This window comes from Magnolia sinica, chromosome 3 (assembly GCF_029962835.1).
Source record: "Magnolia sinica isolate HGM2019 chromosome 3, MsV1, whole genome shotgun sequence".
In the NCBI taxonomy this organism is placed as follows: Eukaryota; Viridiplantae; Streptophyta; class Magnoliopsida; order Magnoliales; family Magnoliaceae; genus Magnolia; species Magnolia sinica.
In genome coordinates, this window is record NC_080575.1 from 90,628,683 (window position 1) to 90,651,932 (window position 23,250).

Genomic DNA, 23,250 nt, shown 5'->3' on the forward strand with positions numbered 1-23,250 from the left:
CCTTCATCGAAGGGTTAACTATCGTGGTGCGAAGCCACATTTATCCCAATTCGCCCCCATCCATCGCCATCTCTACTACCCATCTTCTACCATCCCTTCTTCTCATCTCACCCCATCATCTACACTTTAAATAAATCATCTATTGCAGTAATTCTCCTCCCCACAGCAAAATTTCAGAATCTGACCCTATAGGTGGGTTGAAACTTCAGCGGAGCACCACGCACAAACCGTACATCGGATCGAGCTGAGATTTGGGGGTTTTGGAGTCCATCCCTAGCCGACCAGGGCCAAGGTGGCCTTTTTTTGAATAGTGGGTCCCACACATGTGCGGCCGGGATCACACGCACGTGCGTTTGGGCTATTGTTGTTGTCCACGTGTGCGGTACTTCTCTGGTTCGTCTCTCTCCTCTCTTTCACTCTGCTTTCGCCCAAAATCCATAAACCTAACCCTAAATTACTCAAATCTCCAATTTTATGCCCCTTTTCTTATCCTAGGGTTCCCCGATTGAATCCCTTGGATTATGGACTGATTACTATGCATGTGTGTATGATTATTTCTTATCTTTGAGTATTGTTTGGTTCATAATTTTTATTGATCCAGCTCTATTATGTGTAGGCCTGGACCCGCATAGATTCCCCTTAATTGAATGTTTGGACTTTCATGTGGGATATGAAATTTGTGTAATTGTTTTTGAACTAATGTGATCTTAAGCCTGAAATCTCGCATATTATATTTAATTTTCATGTCCTGCATCATTTAGTCATTTGCAATGGAGATCAAGAAGCGTGTTGGTACATACAATGTTTTAAATATCGGCGATATCAGCCGATATATCCCACGATATATCTTGTATCCCACCTTTGTGATACGAAACGCACAGGTAGTGCCGATATATCCTGCATGTTTGATCCGGTGAGCATTTTCAATTTCCGATCCCTTTTTTTTTTGGTCGAAATTATGTTAAATTGGTGTCGATGATTACAAATCCATTAGTTCTTCATTTTTTGCACGAAAAATTGTGGAGTTGGAGCTTTGATTTCAATATCCATTGTTTCTTCATGTTCTCCATGCTTTTTTCGAAAATTTCCTTCAACCAGCTATTAATTGAGACTAATGTTGAAGTATTTAAGAGTATTTTATGAAATGGTCATCACATACACTTAATTTCGAAATTTGAGTGTAGGTGGTCGATTTGGGAAAATTTGAATTTCTCCAATTTCTCCCAAATTGCTTGCAATGTTGCACTTCAAACATGAAATCAAGCATGTATGTGGCTGATCTACTGATTTGTCAAGTCCTTGTCAATTTTCGAAAAATAAAAATAAAATTTTAATTAAAAATTATTATTATTTTTTTTTTCAAAATTCCCCATCAACCACCTGTCAATTGAGACTAATTTCGAAGTATTTAGGAGTGTTTGATGAAGTGATCATCACATACACTCTAAATGTTATGCATTCAATTTGAATATAGTTACATTAGTCTAGTCAGATAGTGCATAGCTTAGGACCCTATACAAAGGAAACCTATTATGTGCACTTCTTTTTTGAGATGTTATGATTTAAAAGTGTGTATTAAGGTCTTTTTTTAATCAATCCCTGAAGTTTCATTGAAAAATTCAACCATTTCCCCCATGTTTCTCAAAAAGTGTGATAAATTACCTGATCCAAACGGTATTTCCCGTGCGATAATCGATATGTATCTATATCCCAAGGATGTGATTGTAACACGATACCGATATTTCGAACACTGGGTACAGGTTGAAGGCTCTAGAAAGGCAATGTGAAAGCCCAAAAGGACATGGTTGGTGATAGTAAGAAAAAACTTGATGACCTATGGTCTAACTGAAGGTCTAGCCCTTGATAGAGTGGAATGACGGAATAAGATTCATGTAGCTGACCCCAATTAATTGGGATAAGGCTCAGATGATGATGATGGCGACTAGAAATCTCATCAAATGGTCTTCTCCTACTCAATATAATTTCAGTTAGGTTAAGACTGGCATTGGATTTTACTTGGATATGTAAGATACTTTGGTTTTTCTGTTTATTTGTCTGTTTCTTTACCTTTTTATTTGTTGTGATGTTTGTTTTTTTGTTTAATTAATGAATGCTTCTTTGTTTTCAGTTCACAAGGAAACAGTGCATGTCTTCATTCAAATTTGTTTTTACCCCTGAATCTATTAGTTTCAGGCCCTTTCCAGTATCTTGCATTTTAAGATGCTAATATACATGGTGGCAATCTTATGGATATTTTTCTTCCAAAATTTTAGGATAGCTCTTTTTGTAAAAGTGAAGAATATAAATTAGAAGATATGACTTATTTGGATGAGGAGGAGGTCTTTGCAACATCAAATGCTGAGGTAACCTCTACAGTGGAAGAAACAAATGATACTGCTGATATAGCAGAAGCCAAACCTGTGCTGAAGCGAAAGTTGCCTGAAAAGGAGACTGAAAAAAAGGTTCTCTCTTTCACATCTCATGCTAACTTATCTGATTTGCTTGTTTTTAATATTTCTTTATTCCTGCTTAGTTGCTTGTACTCTCTGTTTCTCCTCCAGTACCGTTACACCGTCGAACTCTGATTTAATCATCATGAATTTTGGGATGTTAGGGAAGTGAAGAACACTTGTCTTTTGGAAATGCCGCGGTTCTGTGAATCTATGTTGAGGATGTGCACTCTAAACATATGTCGGAGAGTGATGCTGACATATTTGAGATCTTACTTTAACAGGAAGCAAATAAACCTCCAGATAGTTGGTTTGATTTGAAAGTCAATACACATGTCTATGTGAATGGATTGCCTGATGATGTTACTGCTGAGGAGGTAAGTTGCAGTCATTATTTTAACACTCACCACCTTTATGTCACAGGGTTGTTTTGTCTTCTTAGATTACACTGTTATATATAGCACACACGTATGCATAAGATTAGGGACTACACAGAGAAGATGATTTCTTGGTAAATCAGTGGTTGAATGTCATTTCACTTTCTAATTTTGCATTATACATTTCTGGTAATGACACTGATTCAAACATTCCTGGCAGGTGGTGGAAGTATTTTCCAAGTGTGGTATTATAAAGGAGGTGAGAAGGATGATTTTTCTTGTTTGTCTTACCAATAACTTTCTGGGATCATGGTTCGCTTTGAGTGTACACTTGCACATTGCACTTAAAATGCGGACAGATACTTACACCCCCCTCTCTCTCCCTGTCACACACAGTCACACACACGCACACTTTGAAGATTATATCCTTTTATATTCTCTCTTTCTTATTGGAAACAACACTTAGGCACTGTTTGGACCCTTGGGAAGTTTTAAATTAGGTTTCCCATATCTGGTGAGCCTCTGTCCAAGATTTATCTTTCACAATTGAGTAAAACTTCTTTGATTTTAAGTAAAGTAAAATATGCTATTTTGGAGTTCCTTCTGCAGGATCCCTCTTACAATATGGGCAATCTTGAGCATCCATTCTCCCAAAATTTGCTTGGTAGATGGGATTGTGCAATCAAAATGTTTCTTGAGAGGCATGGACAATCAAAGGATGGGCAATGATTTGATACCCTTTTTTATCAGTGTGTGTGAACATTCATTCTTGTGTATACATGGCGGCCTTTGCATGGCTAGTAGGGAGAAAGAGAGTTCTAACCATAGATAATCTTCAGAAGTGTTTGATGATTCTTCCCAACATATGTTTAATGTGCATGAATGATGCAGAGTCGATAGATCGTCTCTTTATTCATTGTCCTTTTGCAAGGCAAGTATGGGAGGCATTTTGGATGCTGTTTGAAGTTTCATGGGTAATGCCTTCTTCAGTATCTACTCTTTTTTGGACTTGGCAAGAAAGGGTGATAGGCAAGGATGAATTAATTATATGGCATTTGGTCTTGTTAGCAGTGTTATGAGCTGGTAGAGATGGTGTAGAGTGTGTGAGTGATCCAGGGTTTAATCCTTGGTAGTGTTACCTTTAAAAAACGTAAAAAAGAAGAAGAAAAGAGCAACATTATGGAACATTTGGAAGGAAAGAAATAGAAGGTGCTTCCTTAATAGCAAAAGCCTGTGGGAGGAGGTTTTTTGGTAGTCTAGAAGAAATGTTCTAGATTGGGATGCTTGGGCAAAGGATGTCAAAGACTGTAAAGTTTTGGCCTTGTTTAAGTTTTGATTTGGGGTTGTATTCTTTTCCTCGACCTTTGCCTTGGTGGCTTTTAATAAAAATTTCACTATTCAAAAAAAAAAAAAAGGAAAAAAAGAAAGAAAAAGAAAGAAAGAAAGAAAGAAAGATAGTGTAGGATGTTTGGTTTAAATGATGTGGATGTTTGTATCTTGTTGGGCTTGCTTGGGCTGTGATTCCCGCCTTAGTGATTTGCTTGGGTGGTTGCTTCTTTTTAATTAAGTTCCATTATCTTTGTGGTCATTTCTTTTTAATTAAGTTCTGTTATCTTTCAAAAGAAAAAAAAAAGCAAAAAAGGAAAGAAAAGAAAAGAAAAGAAAATGATCTATTCTTGTGCCTTTGATATGATGGTTTGGGTCATCTAACTCAAGTGATGTTGGAGAGGCACGGTTAATCAAAGGTGGGGTCTACATGAGTATTGTAACATCCCGAGATTTTGGGGTCTGAGTACATACTCGTGCCTGAGAATTTTGGGTGTTAATAATGTATAAATTGGATGCGTTAAAAAATCACATTTTTTTTTATAGATCACATTCATGAAGGTACCCAATCACAAGAATAAATTTAATTGTACTTCTTATTCCATCAAGGCATGAAATGAAGTTAACTGTCTAATGCCCTCTTAAATGGGAGCTTATTACATTATCAAAGTGTGCAACGGAAAATAAATCTAAATGTAATGTTATCCTTCTCATTTATTATGAATAATCTTCCATAGAGCGATCAACATCCGCATCTTCGGTCTGTGCTTCACCTGCAATGTCTGTATAGTTGGAAAGGGTCAATGCCCTACTTATAGTGATGGTTATCCTTGAAGATTAACATTAATTCAAGAGATTCATAAAAGTAATTTAAGGGTTCCGATACGTCTCGTACTCCACTACGAGTGGTATTGGTATGCGCAACCAATATATATGAATGTATGCCTGGCAAAGTGCGTGCGGTCCATCATACGTAGTGATCATCATAATGTGGAATATAATTCATAAAAAACCCGGCTTGCCCTGCATTCTCACACTACGGAGATTCATTGGCGTGTTTAACGCTACCGTGGATTTATGTGAACACATCGAAGCGGCACAACACATGAATCAGATGAATTACGTGACACGATTTGTTCATGGAGCGACTATTTGCAACATCCAATCCCAGAAGTGATGTAACACGCATTGCGGATTACTTACATCGATTTTGCACTACTAACCAAAATCCATGGAATTACGCGTCGACCAAGAGGGTCACTACTCAGAGCGCATTACGTCCACGATAAAATATATGAATCACTAGATGTGAGACCTCTAACACATCACTTGCATCAATGGGAAAATAAATCGAACCATGAGAGTTTTGGACTTCCAAGAGACATACCTAAGCCATTAAGGGAGGTAGCATAAGGTTAGCCTAATCAAAGAGAAAAATAGCATTTAGTTATCTCAATAAAAGAGAAGAGTAGCAAATAGGGTAACTTAACAAGAATAAGGGGAGGAGCAAAAAGCCAACTCAATATAGAGTGGAAGCACGCGTTGCTCTCAAAATTGGCAAAGGGCAAGGCTTGTAACTATCACCCCATATAAATTTATAAAAATCATGCATAATTAAAATCATGCCTTAACCATAATTTCCAAAATGATAAATAATTCATAACGACAATTGTATGGAAAATCACAGTAATATGAAAGTATGCAAAAACAAGATAAATTATATCAACTCAAATTATATCAACTCAAATCACAGTAATATGTAAACTTAAATGAATCCCTCACCTTAAGTTATCCAATCATCCACAACCAAGCCAAAATGTCTAGATCCACACCTTAAGATCAAATTTTTACCCTAAAGCACAAGGTTTGAATGGTTAGGATTAAGCTAGGGTTTGACTTATGATACTGTTGGGTTTAACTCAATTATTAATTGATTAAAAAAAACCTTGATTAAGACATTGTTTAGATGTGTCATATACCTTGTTCGTTGACGGGTTTCAATTTAAAAATAAAACCCAAGGTTTCAGCATATTCTTTCGCCGAGTCGACTCAGTTCGACTCGTTAGAATCTCTACACCTGGTTTTAGAAGAAATCTCATACTCGAATTATGTTATCACGTAAGGATTGCCATGGAGATTTCTTTGAATGATGTACTCACCTCTGGCGTTGGGGAAAGCTAGTTTAAACTTGGACTCAGACTAGCAACTCAGCGAGTCACTGCACAATACTCCGCGTTCGGCCTTTATCTCTCCCTCCTTTCTTTTTCTACACTTTGCCTAGATTTTTCTCCCAAAATATATGGCTATTAGTCCTAGATTGAGCGGTCTCTTATAGGGATCTCAACTGATCTTAACGTGAGGAGAGATCCTCACATCCCGCTGGAATCGCAACATGCGCATGGTGTAATTGCTCACAGTAAGGCAACATTGAATTTGGATTCGTTTTGGGTGATGTATTGCTGGATGGTTAGGTTGAGAGCTATGGGAGTTTATTCGTATTTGCAGGGCCTACCCTATTGATGTATCTGATTCCCCGATCAAGGTTTCTCAAGATCACGCGGTTGACGTTAAATTGGAGAAGATGATGGTTGCTTCAATGGCAGATTTCATTCCTGCCCATCTTTCTTCAAGGCGATCATTGTGGATGGTCCAGATGGAAGCATGGAAGCTTATAGACATAAAAAATCGAAGGTTCGGATGTATTAGTTCGGTGGGTCCCGCGATAGTGTCGTGGTTGTTATACCGCATGTAACGCAAACCACGGAGTTTTCGTTTCTAATTCCGATTATGCTTGAATAGTCGGATTGGAATTTCGATTCTAAGGCTTACGGAGTCTTGATTAGATGATTCGGATTTGTTTCTACATTTGGCTCCTAGTTTCAGTTTGAAATTATGTTTAGGCAAAAAGAAAAAGAAAAGAAAGAGAAAGGAACTGTAGCTGAGATTGTTGCCAGGCGTATTCTTGAGCTTGGTTGGCCTATGAACGGTTGAGATGTAATGAGAGTGACCCTCCTTGGGTCGTGTTGCTTTGGGAGAAAGAGTCAGAGTTGGTTTCGTCTTAAATGCAAATCGGATGAGGAAGGAGTTCTGTTTTTGTTTCCATCGCTGTTTGCACGAATGGAATGTGACTGATTGTTAGGGCCAAGTGGGGTCCACTCCGAGGTTTTTATGATAATCCACTCCCTTCATCAATTTCGCTGGGTTGTGTTATGTCATGATTGTGAATATGGAGTTGATTGGAGGCTTATCTTCAAAGTTTCTCCTAGTGTGTGCTGAAACGGACTTAATCTCAATTAACGGCACACGCTTAATGATCAGAGCCCAATTTTTAGAAAAATGTGTAGTTAAGATAGGCAAACGGTTGAACGAATTTTGGTGGTTGATCAATGTGGAAAAAGCCTAGATCTAAACTTTCACCTGTTGTATCAAAAGGAAGGAATTGGCTTTCGCGTTTAATGGTGTGGGATCATGGATCGGGGTCTAAATTTTGTATAATATCGTAGTCACGTGAGGCGAAAGTGTGGTCCAAGTTTGAGTTGCGATGGACGGCAGGAAGCAATTAAATCTGAAGATCTAGATTTATACAGAGTTGGTAAGCCTCCAAAGGATAACTTCACGCCTAAGTAAAAGCCTACCAAAGTAGGGTTTTCATATTTCACACTTGGTCTATATGATGGGCAATCAAAGTCATTCATATGAATGGAAATATCATACTACGAGTACCTACGAGCTTTCCTCAGTTAATGGACACCAAAATCAACGATTAAGGGTTTGATTTGTCAATTGGGCTACCTTTACAATGAGCTAATGGCTGATATTTGACACGTGTGGTTAATTTATGATACATAGGCATAGTATGAAATTTCACATCAAACGGATCATGAGAACCATGTGATTTGGAATTCAAGGGTTTAGGTTAATACATTTTCGTAATTATTGCTGATCTAAAGAGTTTTGGAAAATCTAATGGTTCTACATGGTTATAGGCACAATTCCAAACAATTCTTACAAAAGAACTTACATCTATATCATTATGGATAAAGAGTTATTCATTAAATTAATTAAGGGAAGGTACATATATCAAACTACATGATGGATGGTTAGATGACATGTTAAAATAGTATAACTTGATGGTTAATACTCTGACCATGTATGCAGGTGGATGTACGGTCAGTTTCATAAACGGATGAACACAAAGTGATTTTTGAAGTAATCAAGAGGTAGAATATGTATACCGTTAGATTTAAGTGACTTGTTCACATGTGTAAGTTCCTTATATTGTTGTTCTGATGGTGGGTTAAGCATATTCATCGGTAATGAACAAGATGATTGGATCAAAATCTCGATTTGATACGTGTATGAGTGGATGTAGAGATCAGGTTATTAGTTTACTATGATTGGGTGGTCCAAACTCAAAGTGGACGGTCAGATATCTTTACCTAGTGGTGAATAGTTGACTGAACGGTCGGTTATGATGAACAAGTGAGAAATGAGAATACTTGGATATATGATGGTTTGTTTTACAAATTGATGGTCAGATGACATGATCCATGGATGGAGATTATTCCCACTGTCGGATTTATGTTGGAGAATAGATGTAAGGTTAGGATAGCTAGATTGGTATCGTACACATGTATATAATAGGTTAAATTTCATGGTAACACTCCAACGAGACGATACCCAGGTGATAACGCCCGGAAGATACCAAAAATGCAAAAATTCAGATATCACACGATATATCGTGCGATATCGCACGATATCGCCATGCGTATGGGTGGAGAATAAAAAAATTTTGAATTAGAGAAAAAAAAGGAGAAATCGGAGAGTACCCGCAAAGATTGGTGATCGGAGGTGGGCCATTACGATATATCTGTGGGGATTTCTCGGAGATTCCGGCGAGAAATCGGGCCAGATTGAGGAACCCCTTCCTCCGGAACGAGAATCGTCGCCACTGTGATCGTCGGAACCTCTGCGTGCGTGAAGGAGAGGGAAAATGAAGAAGAAGGGCGCGGAGATGGGGTGAAAAGGGATTTTCGATTGTGCGGTGGGTTACGGAGTACGCTCCTATCGTACTCAATAAACTCAGTTGGGCCAATCTTTAATGTATGTAGTCTATCCACGTCATCCATTCGTTTTCCCATCTAATTTAAGGGGTTGATCCCTAAATTTAGGAATTTTAAGGGCCCACCTTAAAGGAGTCACTCTTTCCACTGTTTTCTATGGTGGGGTCCACTCGAGCTCTGGATCTGACCCATTTTTTGGCTCATGCCATAAAATGATCTCTTCAAATGTATAGACGGTGTGGATACAAAAAATACATCATGGTGGGACCCACGTAAGTTGGTCACGTGGCATTGGGGCCGTCAATGACGGAAACAGATTGGATACTCCCCCTGACACTAGCCCGTGGATGGTGGTCGGTGCTTTGTGGGCCCCACAATAATGTATTTATTTCATCCATTCCGTTCATACATTTTTAAAGATCATTTGATGGCTTTATCCCAAAAAATAGAGGGATATAAATCTCATGTGGACCACACCACAGGAAAACAATAGTGATTGGATATCCATCATTTAAATCCTCCTAAGGCCCACTGTACTTTTTATTTGACATCAAATCTATTGAATAGGTCATAAAGACCGAGATGAAGGGAAAAAACAAATATCGGCTAGATCCAATACTTTTATGGACCCAAAAAAGTTTTTAATGGTCAACGTTCATTCCACACTGTTACCTGTAATGTGGTCCAGTTGATATTGGAATATATCTAATTTTTTGTGTAATATCATAAAATGATATATAAAAATGGATGGACGTCATGGATGAAACACATACATCATGGTGGGGCCCACAGAGCACCGACCATCAGCCATTGGCTGGTGGAGTAGCCAATCCGTTTCCGTCAATGACGAAACGTCATTCACGGGCGATATGGTACGCTGGTACCGAGTGAACTCTGTTGGGCCACCGTGATTGCACGTGGTTTATCCATGCCGTCCATTCGTTTTTACCCATCATTTTAGGTGTTCAGCCCAAAACTGAACCATATCCACAACTCAAGTGGACCATACCACAAGAAACAGTGGAATTGTTAATTTCTACCGTTGAAACCTTTTTAAGTCCCATAGTGATGTTTGTTTGTCATCCAACCATATATTTATTTTTTCCCTCCATCTGGGTCTTTATGACCCAATCAACAGATTGGATGTCAAATAAACAGTACAGTGGGCCTTAGGAGGATTTTAATGGTGGATATCCAATCATTATTGTTTTCCTATGGTGTGGTCCACATGAGATCATATCCCTATAATTTTTTGTATCAAATACTAAAATGATCTGTAAAAATGGATGAACGGAATGGATGAAACAAATACATTATGGTGGGGCCCACGGATCTGAGATGAACTGAAATCACAAATATTAACCTGATTCAAAACTTTTATGGCTCCACAAATATTTCGACTGTGGATGTTCAATCCTTACGTTTTCAGCCCATTTGAAAATTGGATCCTGTTCATTTTTGGCTCTTTGTTCTAAAATGATCTCAAAAAACGGATGGACGGAGTGGATTACTCACAAACATCACGTTGGGCTCCATTTAAGTTTTCAGCGCCGAAACTTCCTGCAAATGGCTTGCGCAGGAAATCCGCGTCCTTCAATTCTCAGGGCTGATATTTGACATGTGTGGTTAATTTATGATACATAGGCATAGTATGAAATTTCACATCAAACAGATCATGAAAACTATGTGATCTGGAATTTAATGGTTTAAGTTAATGACATTTTTGTAATTATTGCTAATCTAAGAGTTTTGGAAAATCTAATGGTTTTACACGATTATAGGCACATTTTAAAGCAATTCTTATAAAGAACTTTTATCTAAATCTTTATGAATAAAGAGTTATTCACCAAATTAATTAAGGGAAGGTGTATATATCAGATCATGTAATGGATGGTCAAATGACATATTAAAATAGTAAAACTTGATGGTTAGTACTCTGACCATGTATGCAGGTGGATGTACGGTCAGTTTCGTAAATGGATTAACACAAAATGGGTTTTTGGAGTGATCAATAGGTAGAATATGTATATTGTTATTTTCAAGTGACTTGTTCACATGTGTAAGTTCCTTATATTGTTGTTCTGATGGTGGGTTAAGCATATTCATAGGTAGTGAACAAGATGATTGGATCAAAATCTCGATTTGATACGTGTATGAGTGGATGTAGAGATCAGGTTATTAGTTTACTATGATTGGGTCGTCCAAACTCAAAGTGGACGGTCAGATATCTTTACCTAGCGGTGAATAGTTGACTGAACGGTCGGTTATGATGAACAAGTGAGAAATGAGAATACTTGGATATCTGATAGTCTGTTTTACAAATTGATGGTCAGATGACATGATCCATGGATGGAGATTATTCCCACGGTCGGATTTATGTTGGAGAATAGATGTAAGGTTAGGATAGCTAGATTGGTATCGTACACATGTACATACTAAATTAAAATTCATTGTAACACTCGAGAACTTTCAATACTCGAGTATTGAAAAGTTTGGGGTGTTATAAGTATGGTCCAGATTGACTATAAACACCTTTTCCAATATTTTCTTAGCCACTGATCGAATGGATAGTACTTGAGAGTCATACACAATTGGGGATGTCAATGGTTACTTGGATCTGCAGGTACCTGAGGGACCGAACTTGATTTAAATGGGCCGGTTCAATTTTGGACCTGTTTAAAAATCGGGTTAGTTCTAGGTCTGGATTTAGGTCCACCACCGTAGAGTCGTAGACCCATTTCAAATTCGGTTCCCTATTAGAGACACCGTTTGCAATTTAATTCTTATTAATATCTATGTATTGTAATAACTAAAGGTAATTCATAAGGTTAAGGTAATCCGACTATGTTTAGACTTGACATATTCCTTGTGTCAGCGGACTAGGAGTACTTTCCCATAGTTACGCAAAGCAATGTTTCTAGAGTTACATTAAACCATTACTCAGTTTGTTTTTGATACGGATGAGGAGTCGTGTGGCTTGTTCTGTTTTGTTTGAGCTGATATGGGTTGAGGAGGCTTCATGGGAAGGGTTATCGAGTACCTAATCTCTTTTATGGTTTATGGGTGGCAGGGTGATAGGCTATGTCCAAATTGAAGAAATTGAAGGGGTCTATTAGGGTTGTAAGAGGATGGAATCCTACAAGGTGTCCAACACTTCGACCTAGATGTTAAAGAAGAATTCGGCATGTTATTGGTGGGGGAGAAAGTGGGAGTCCCTTCTAATTGAATTTAAACGTAAAGTTAGGCAAGGGAAATTAAATGGACACTCTAGAGCTACTTGGCTCAATGGTGTGACAAAAACACGAAATTCTTTCATATGATTGGACATGCTAGTAGATAGGACAGGATCATGGCTTATAGATGGGAGATGGATAGTGGGAAAACAAGGCATTTGTGATGCTGTGGTGGAATTTTTTTCTATTTTGTACTCAAACGAAAATTGGGTTTGGCCTACTCTTGACAACCTTTAGTTTGATTAGATTTGCAATGATGAAGCAGCTTGGTTGGAACCAATGTTTTAAATATCGTTATCGCGTAATGTATTGCACCCGTGGGATACAGATAAATATCGGTTATCGCATGGGATTATCGGTTGTATCGCGTAATGTATCACTGTTGTTGGGAAACATGGGAACATTGGAAAATTAGTCCAATGTTTCAATGAAACTTCAGTGATTGTTAAAAAAGACATCAATACGCACTTACAAATAAAAACATTACAAAAAAAGTGCACATAATAGGGGTTTCCTTTGTATGGGGTCCTAATATATGTGCTTTTTAACTGAACTAATGGAAGTCTATTCATATAATTTATAAATGTAAGAAGACATGTATGGAAACACAAGCAATACATTCAAAAGCAAAAGAAGAATCACTAGATCAGGTTACATACATGTTTACTTTTGTGTCTAGATACAAAGATTGCAACTGGTTTGTGAGAAATTGAGAAATTTTGTTTTTCTCAATTTTCTTCAACTTGACCCATCTTCCCCAAATCTCAAAATCGAAGTTCCAAATCCATAATTTTCATGGAAAATGAAGAATCATAGATTTGTAACCATTTGACACTGGTTTAATGTGATTTACAACAAAAACATGGATCGAATAGGTGGGATATATCGGCACTACATGTGTGTTTCGTGTCACACAGGTGGGTTACAAGATATATCGTGGGATATATCGACTGATATCGTCGATATTTAAAACATTGCTCATGAGCAATAAGGTCCCATTAAGAATCTGCCAACTAAAGAGAAAAGCCCCCGAGACTCCAGAACAACTCCTCCCCATACTGTCATGAGTCTTTCGGAAAGAACTTAGGCAAGGATCTTTAATGGGCTTCCAATGAAGCTAAAGGGAAGGAAATCCTTAAACTCTTTTGCCCCCTCCTTTGGAAAGAGTGCAATGAAGAAGCATCAATGTTTGCTTACAACCATCCTCTTGAATAAAATTCAGAAATAACTCCATTAGGTCCCCCTTGACCTCATACCAAAAGACCCGGAAGAAGGCAATGAGAAACCCATCCGGACCATACCCGAAAGACAACCTTTATAAGATCCACCTCAAAGTTTAGAATAACAGTATGGATGTGTGTATCAGCTAGGCCCCAAAAAGATACAAATTGGGGTGTATCAAACCATATCAGACAATATAAGCCCGCATTGGCCTTTTTAAAAAATTTTTCCATCATCTAAGTCATATCCCGACTATTGGGATCGGCTACATGAAGCACAAAAGAATCTTGAAAATTATTGATAAAATTTTTTTTGGTCCATTCTGTCATAAGAATGTTGTCAATTAGCTTAATCTAGTGAAAGTCAACAAACAGATGCTACTAATCAAACACAAATCAAGTATTGTTTGGTGGATTAGTGCCCCATGCATAATTGTACAAGAAAAAAAAAACCATTCTTTCAATGTTGTTGTTTAACATGTACAATTGTATTCAATGTTGTTGTTTAACATGTATAATTGTATTCAATGTTGTATCAAAACCATTCTTTCATAAGAATGTTGTCAATTAGCTTAACCTAGTGAAAGTCAACAAACAGATGCTACTAATGAAACACAAATCAAGTATTGTTTGGTGGATTAGTGCCCAATGCATATGAATACAAGAAAAAAAAAGTGGTTGTTTTCCCTTTTTTCAATATTTCCCCAAAATGGTCCATTGAACTATGACTCTTTTTTTTTTTTAATTTAAAAAAAAGAGGAAGATTAAATTCAGCTAAAGGCAAAAAGAAGAATTAACAACAACAAACAGAAAAAGAAAAGAAAGAAAAGAGAGAGCTAAAACTAAATACAACAAGCCAACCTCTTGACTGGACGAACCTCTAGTCAAAGTCAAGGATCCCAATCCCTAAACAGACACAATTGACTAAGCACCCCAAATGTGGAAGCTCTCAAACTACGGAAGCAACAATTATTCCTATCGAACCAAATAGCTCGTGGCACAACTAAAAAAATGATACGCCACTTTCTTCGACCCAGAAAACTGCCATATTCTTCATGCCACAAGAAAAAGAGATCTCCTATAGAAGTTGGCATCACCCAGCTAACATTAGCCATCTCTAACACACTATACCAAACTTCTGAAGAAAAATGAGAAATGAAGGAAGAGATGGTCAATGGACTCAACATCTTAGAGGTAGGGAAGACACACATTAGGCATAATCATTCCCCTTTTCCTAAGATTATTGACGTGAGGTCACGACTTATACCAATTAGCAAGGGTCCTCCCAAATTTATTTCTCTCTCAATTCCCTAAAGGGAACCTTAGTTTAGAGAATACTTTCAAAGCCAACTTCCTGATCCCTTTATAGAGACGAGAAGAACAATAGAGGGAGGAGCATTTTGACCACCAACCAAAAGGGGCTAGGCCATACTTGGCCGCAAGAATAGCCTCTAAGGACCAGAATTCTCGACACCAAACCTCTATACCCATTTACCCAGAGCCTCATTAACGAAATGGAGGCGCCTAATTCCTACCCCACGAACTTGGTGACGTCACTTCATATCCCTGTTAATCATAAGTATATTTCTCAAATTTTACTTTTTCAGTTATTTTCTGTCTTTTCAATGAATTGGTTGTGTTTTCATACATGACTATAATATATTTATAAATATCATGCATTCAATTTTAATATAGTTGCATTAGTTCAGTTAAACATCGCATGGCTTACGACCCTATACAAAGGAAACTTATTATGTGTATATTTTTTTTGAGATGTTATGATTTAAAAGTGTGTATGAAGGGGTTTTTTAACAATCCCCAAAGTTTCATTAAAAAATTCAACCATTTTCCCAATGTTTCCCTATGTTTCCCAAAAAGTGCGATAAACTATGCGATACAAACGATATATCCCGTGTGATAACCGATACGTATCTGTATCTCAAGGGTGCGATACATTGTGCGATACCGATATTTCGAACACTGGTTAGGATAGCTAGATTGGTATCGTACACATGTACATACTAAGTTAAAATTCATTGTAACACTAGAGAACTTTCAATACTCGGGTATTGAAAAGTTTGGGGTGTTATAAGTATGGTCCAGATTGACTATAAACACCTTTTCCAATATTTTCTTAGCCACTGATCGAATGGATAGTACTTGAGAGTCATACACAATTGGGGATGTCAATGGTTACTTGGATCTGCAGGTACCTGAGGGACCGAACTTGATTTAAATGGGCCGGTTCAATTTTGGACCTGTTTAAAAATCGGGTTAGTTCTAGGTCTGGATTTAGGTCCACCACCGTAGAGTCGTAGACCCATTTCAAATTCGGTTCCCTATTAGAGACACCGTTTGCAATTTAATTCTTATTAATATCTATGTATTGTAATAACTAAAGGTAATTCATAAGGTTAAGGTAATCCGACTATGTTTAGACTTGACATATTCCTTGTGTCAGCGGACTGGGAGTACTTTCCCATAGTTACGCAAAGCAATGTTTCTAGAGTTACATCAGACCATTACTCAGTTTGTTTTTGATACGGATGAGGAGTCGTGTGGCTTGTTCTGTTTTGTTTGAGCTGATATGGGTTGAGGAGGCTTCATGGGAAGGGTTATCGAGTACCAAATCTCTTTTATGGTTTATGGGTGGCAGGGTGATAGGCTATGTCCAAATTGAAGAAATTGAAGGGGTCTATTAGGGTTGTAAGAGGATGGAATCCTACAAGGTGTCCAACACTTCGACCTAGATGTTAAAGAAGAATTCGGCATGTTATTGGTGGGGGAGAAAGTGGGAGTCCCTTCTAATTGAATTTAAACATAAAGTTAGGCAAGGGAAATTAAATGGACACTCTAGAGCTACTTGGCTCAATGGTGTGACAAAAACACGAAATTCTTTCATATGATTGGACATGCTAGTAGATAGGACAGGATCATGGCTTATAGATGGCAGATGGATAGTGGGAAAACAAGGCATTTATGATGCTGTGGTGGAATTTTTTTCTATTTTGTACTCAAACGAAAATTGGGTTTGGCCTACTCTTGACAACCTTTAGTTTGATTAGATTTGCAATGATGAAGCAGCTTGGTTGGAACCAATGTTTTAAATATCGTTATCGCGTAATGTATTGCACCCGTGGGATACAGATAAATATCGGTTATCGCATGGGATATATCGGCTGTATCGCGTAATGTATCACTGTTGTTGGGAAACATGGGAACGTTGGAAAATTAGTCGAATGTTTCAATGAAACTTCAGTGATTGTTAAAAAAGACATCAATACGCACTTACAAATAAAAACATTACAAAAAAAGTGCACATAATAGGGGTTTCCTTTGTATGGGGTCCTAATATATGTGCTTTTCAACTGAACTGATGGAAGTCTATTCAAAGTCTATTCATATAATTTATAAATGTAAGAAGACATGTATGGAAACACAAGCAATACATTCAAAAGCAAAAGAAGAATCACTAGATCAGGTTACATACATGTTTACTTTTGTGTCTAGATACAAAGATTGCAACTAGTTTGTGAGAAATTGAGAAATTTTGTTTTTTCTCAATTTTCTTCAACTTGACCCATCTTCCCCAAATCTCAAAATCGAAGTTCCAAATCCATAATTTTTCATGGAAAACATGAAGAATCATAGATTTGTAACCATTTGACACTGGTTTAATGTGATTTACAACAAAAACATGGATCGAATAGGTGGGATATATCGGCACTACATGTGTGTTTCGTGTCACACAGGTGGGATACAAGATATATCGTGGGATATATTGACTGATATCGTCGATATTTAAAACATTGCTCATGAGCAATAAGGTCCCATTAAGAATCTGCCAACTAAAGAGAAATGCCCCCGAGACTCCAGAACAACTCCTCCCCATACTGTCATGAGTCTTTCGGAAGGAACTTAGGCAAGGATCTTTAATGGGCTTCCAATGAAGCTAAAGGGAAGGAAATCCTTAAACTCTTTTGCCCCCTCCTTTGGAAAGAGTGCAATGAAGAAGCATCAATGTTTGCTTACAACCATCCTCTTGAATAAAATTCAGAAATAACTCCATTAGGTCCCCCTTGACCTCATACCAAAAGACTCGGAAGAAGGCAATGAGAAACCCATCCGGACCATACCCGAAAGACAACCTTTATAAGATCCACCTCAAAATTTAGAATAACAGTATGGATGTGTGTATCAGCCAGGCCCCAAAAAGATACAAATTGGGGTGTATCAAACCATATCAGACAATATAAGCCCGCATTGGCCTTTTTTTAAAATTTTTCCATCATCTAAGTCATATCCCGACTATTGGGATCGGCTACATGAAGCACAAAAGAATCTTGAAAATTATTGATAAATTTTTTTTTGGTCCATTCTGTCATAAGAATGTTGTCAATTAGCTTAATCTAGTGAAAGTCAACAAACAGATGCTACTAATCAAACACAAATCAAGTATTGTTTGGTGGATTAGTGCCCAATGCATAATTGTACAAGAAAAAAAAACCATTCTTTCAATGTTGTTGTTTAACATGTATAATTGTATTCAATGTTGTTGTTTAACATGTATAATTGTATTCAATGTTGTATCAAAACCATTCTTTCATAAGAATGTTGTCAATTAGCTTAACCTAGTGAAAGTCAACAAACAGATGCTACTAATGAAACACAAATCAAGTATTGTTTGGTGGATTAGTGCCCAATGCATATGAATACAAGAAAAAATAAGTGGTTGTTTTCCCTTTTTTCAATATTTCCCCAAAATGGTCCATTGAACTATGACTTTTTTTTTTTTTTTTAAAAAAGAGGAAGATTAAATTCAGCTAAAGGAAAAAAGAAGAATTAACAACAACAAACACAAAAAGAAAAGAAAGAAAAGAGAGAGCTAAAACTAAATACAACAAGCCAACCTCTTGACTGGACAAACCTCTAGTCAAAGTCAAGGATCCCAATCCCTAAACAGACACAATTGACTAAGCACCCCAAATGTGGAAGCTCTCAAACTACGGAAGCAACAATTATTCCTATCGAACCAAATAGCTCGTGGCACAACTAAAAAAATGATACGCCACTTTCTTCGACCCAGAAAACTGCCATATTCTTCATGCCACAAGAAAAAGAGATCTCCTATAGAAGTTGGCATCACCCAGCTAACATTAGCCATCTCTAACACACTATACCAAACCTCTGAAGAAAAATGAGAAATGAAGGAAGAGATGGTCAATGGACTCAACATCTTAGAGGTAGGGAAGACACACATTAGGCATAATCATTCCCCTTTTCCTAAGATTATTGACGTGAGGTCACGACTTATACCAATTAGCAAGGGTCCTCCCAAAATCTATTTCTCTCTCAATTCCCTAAAGGGAACCTTAGTTTAGAGAATACTTTCAAAGCCAACTTCGTGATCCCTTTATAGAGACGAGAAGAACAATAGAGGGAGGAGAATTTTGACCACCAACCAAAAGGGGCTAGGCCATACTTGGCCGCAAGAATAGCCTCTAAGGACCAGAATTCTCGACACCAAACCTCTATACCCATTTACCCAGAGCCTCATTAACGAAATGGAGGTGCCTAATTCCTACCCCACTCTTTGCAAAAAGGGTATGGACCTCCTTCTAGTTCAAAAGGGAAAACTTTTGGGAAGAAGAGCCCCATTGCCACAAGAAATCACTCTGGAGCTTGTCAATACAAACAATAATTGACTTTGGACATGAAAAGAAAACATATAATGATGGGGCAAATTGGAAAGGGAGGCCTTGATTAGGGTGATTCTGCCCCCAGGGAGAGTAAGTTGCTCTTCCAGGGGGATAGCTTTCTCTCCATATGCTTGATGATTTTATCCCAAAGATGCAAAACCGGTTTCCCCACACATGGGGAGACTCAGATAGTTAGTAGGAAGGGGACCAACACCACATCCAAAGGACTTTGCAAAAGCGACAGTGTCTTCTTTTGACAAATTGATTCCAAAGAATTCACTTTTCGAAATATTGACCTTCAGACCTTAAACAACTTGGAACCAACATATAGTCATACTTAGGAAATCAACCATAAAGCCTTTAGTTTCACAAAAAGGTAGCGTATCATTTGCAAATTGAATGTGACTGATACACTGGAGGAAATTTTGCACCCTGGATCCCTAGAAAAGACCCACTTCTTGACCCCTGGAAAGCATGCAGCTTAAAGCCTCCGGAACAATGATTAAAAGGAAAGGGGATAATAGATCCCCTTGCCTAAGACCTCGGGAGGCTCTGAAGAAGCCAATGGGATATCCATCGATTAAGACGAAACTTCACAGAGGAGACACAAGTTTTGATCCAAGTTCTCCATTTGTCCCTGAAACCCATACACATGAGCATATTATCCAAAAAAGACCAATCAATATGGTCTTAGGCCTTTCCAAATCTAATTTACACAGCTACCCGAATGCAACAAGAGCCCAAACATTCATGATCAATTACAACGCTGTCTAGGATTTGTCTACCAAAAGTGAAAGCCACTTTGGAAAGGAGAGAATTTTCACAAGAACTATCCTTAACCTCTAACTTAATACCTTAGCCAAAATTTTATAAGGGCTGCTAATTAAGCTAATTGGTTTAAAGTCTCTAAGGTTTTCTCATCACCCTCGAATTTAGGAATGAGGGCAATAAAAGTACAACTCATTTCCGAAGGCAAGTGGTTAAATTGATAAAAGTCGTTAAAAAAAACACAATAGGTCTTCCTTGAAAAATTACTAAAAAAGACTAGAAAAAAGCTAAAGGTAAACCATTGGGGCCTAACGACTTCTCTCCTCGAGTCAGAAACTGCAGCCTTAATCTTATCCATAAGAAAGAGCTTTTCCAGGGATTCAATGTCCTAGAGTGGAATGCGATCAAAATGAAGACTATCTACAGGGGGGTAATAAATACCTTTGCTTGATAGCAACTGAGAATAGAAATTAACAATGGCTTCACAAATTCTATCTTTATCAGACACTCTTTCACCTTCAACAACCAAGGAAGAGATACAATTGAATCAGGCCTGAGCATTGGCTATCCCACGAAAATACTTAGTATTCCTATCTCCTTCTCTTAGCCAAATTTCTCGGGAACACTAGCCCCACTTGATCTCTTCTTCCTTAAGACGAGAACTATATTCAAAGTGATACTTAGCTCAAGCAGCAACTTCTTCTGAAAGGGGACTTTCTTGTTCCTTAAGCCTAGATATCGCTGAGGAGAGCCAACATTTGAGCTTCCCTGAGACCGTAAACCTCTTTGTGCCAAACTTAAGCTTCTGCTTAAGTGGCTGCAACTTTTTAAATAGGATAAGACCCAACAAGGCAACGATCTCAAAAGAGGACCACCAATATGAAACTAGAGAGTGAAAACCCTCTACCTCATGCCCAGCCAACTCAAACCTAAAGGGTCATAGGTCCAATTAACTTCATTAACCTCCAAAAGAATTGGACAGTGGTCTATGATTGGTCGAATCTCACTCGAATTTTGTGTTTTGATCCTCAAATAAGTCTAGATCTAATCTAAAAATAATTTTAAAGTTTCCTTCATATAGTTGAAATGAAGACAAGTGGAAGAACAAGAGAAAGTTTGAAAATTAAATTTCCAAATCATACAAAATGACCGACATTTTGGAAGAACGGGGGGAAGAAAATGAGGTAGAGTCAACAAAAAATCAGCGTTTGAAGAAGGCAAGGGAGAGGGAGAGGAGCCATCAACCCACAACAAATAGAGGATTTATTCAATCAGATAGTTTGGGCTCCTAGACTATGACACCCTTGTGGCAATCTATTTAATTTTATGGATGTATCAGTCATAATGGGCCTGTATAGGTACCCACACAGGGTGTCAGCCTATATTGACTGAAATGGCCCATTTTTTTCTTAACAGACCGGTCCACCCCCCATATTGCGTAACAGGAGTGAATACAACCATATCATAACCAATATTTAAAACCACGATCCTCCTCACCAATTAATCGTTCCAACCAATGTTTTAAATATCGACGATATCGGCCGATATATCTTGTATCCCACCTATGCGATGCGAAACGCACAAGTAGTGCCGATATATCCCACATGTTCGATCCGGTGAGCATATTCAATTTCCAATCCTTTTTTTTTTTTTGTTGAAATTATGTTAAATCAGTGTCAAATGGTTATAAATTTATTGGTTCTTTATATTTTGCATGAAAAATCATGGAGTTGGAGCTTTGATTTTGATATCCATTGGTTCTTCATGTTCTCCAATTTTTTTATTTTTTTATTTTGAAAATTTCCTTCAACCAGCTATCAATTGTTACTAATTTCAAAGTATTTGATGAAATGATCATCACATACACTTTAATTTCAAAATTTGAGTACAGGGGGTTCGATTTGGCGAAAATTGAAAAAAAAATTCAAAATTTCCCCAATTTCACCTAAATTGTTTGCAATGTTGCACTCCAAACATGAAATCAAGCATGTATGAGGGCTAATCTACTTATTTGTTAAGTCCTTGTCAATTTTCGAAAATTAAAAATAATTTTTAATTAAAAATTAATAAAAAGTTATTTTTTTCCTTCAAAATTTCCCTTCAACCAGCTGTTAATTGGGACTAATTTCGAACTATTTAGGAGTTTTTGATGGAATGATCATCACATACACTCTAAATGTTATGCATTAAATTTGAATATAGTTGCATTAGTTTAGTTAGACTAGCTTAGGACCCTATACAAAGGACACCTATTATGTGCACTTCTTTTTGAGATGTTATGATTTAAAAGTGTGTATTATGGTGTTTTTTAACAATCCCTGACGTTTCATTGAAAAATTCAACCATTTTCCCAATGTTTCCCCACGTTTACCAAAAAGTGTGATAAATTACCCGATACAAACGATATATCCTGTGCGATAACCAATACGTATCTGTATCCCAAGGATGTGATATGTAACGCGATACTGATATTTTGAACACTGCTTAGGACAACAAGGTTTGGTGTAAGGTGGAGACAATGGATGACAGATTGTGGGGCTGCCGCTATGTATAGGGAAACCTCCAAAGTGCTTGTGGGACAAAGTTACTGAAAGATTTGAGACATATCTGGCCAGATGGAAATGCAGATATCTCTCTCTAGGCGGTCGTCTAACGCCGATAAAATCATCTTTATCAAATCTGCCCCTATATTTCATGTCCTTGTACAAATGTCCGGCATTGATTTTGCTAATTCTTGACAGACTTAGAAGAGATTTTCTATGGCACGGTAAGGAGGAAAAAGAAAATCCATTTGGTGAAATGGAAGGATGTGTGTAAGCATGTGCAAGACGGTGGCGCCGGCATAAGAAATCTCAAATCAATGAATCAGTCTCTTCTAGGTAAATGGTTTTGGAGACTCGGGACTGAAAAAGGATCGTTGTGGAATAGACTCATCAAGAGCAAATACGGAAAATCAGAGGGAGGTTGGTGGACAAAGGAATCTTCAACTTTATGGAAAGGAATTCTTTCTTCAAAGATGGAGGTAATCAAAGGAATTGGCATAGCAATAGGAAAAGGCGACAATACGCACTTTTGGGAAGACAAATGTTTGGGGGAATCAATTTTAAAAGAAGA

General features: G+C 37.6%; 1 protein-coding gene across 6 annotated transcripts in view; it reads left to right on the plus strand.

The window, feature by feature from the left end:
• The window catches only part of LOC131240212 (splicing factor U2AF-associated protein 2), a 41,420-nt gene that overhangs the window by 10,735 nt on the left and 7,435 nt on the right, over positions 1-23,250 (plus strand). For all 6 annotated transcript variants that reach the window (XM_058238333.1, XM_058238332.1, XM_058238331.1 and 3 more), the window contains 3 exons: positions 2,274-2,462; positions 2,735-2,827; positions 3,048-3,086. In XM_058238333.1, coding sequence (XP_058094316.1) covers positions 2,274-2,462; positions 2,735-2,827; positions 3,048-3,086 — 321 coding nt within the window. The remainder of the gene's footprint in view (positions 1-2,273; positions 2,463-2,734; positions 2,828-3,047; positions 3,087-23,250) is intronic.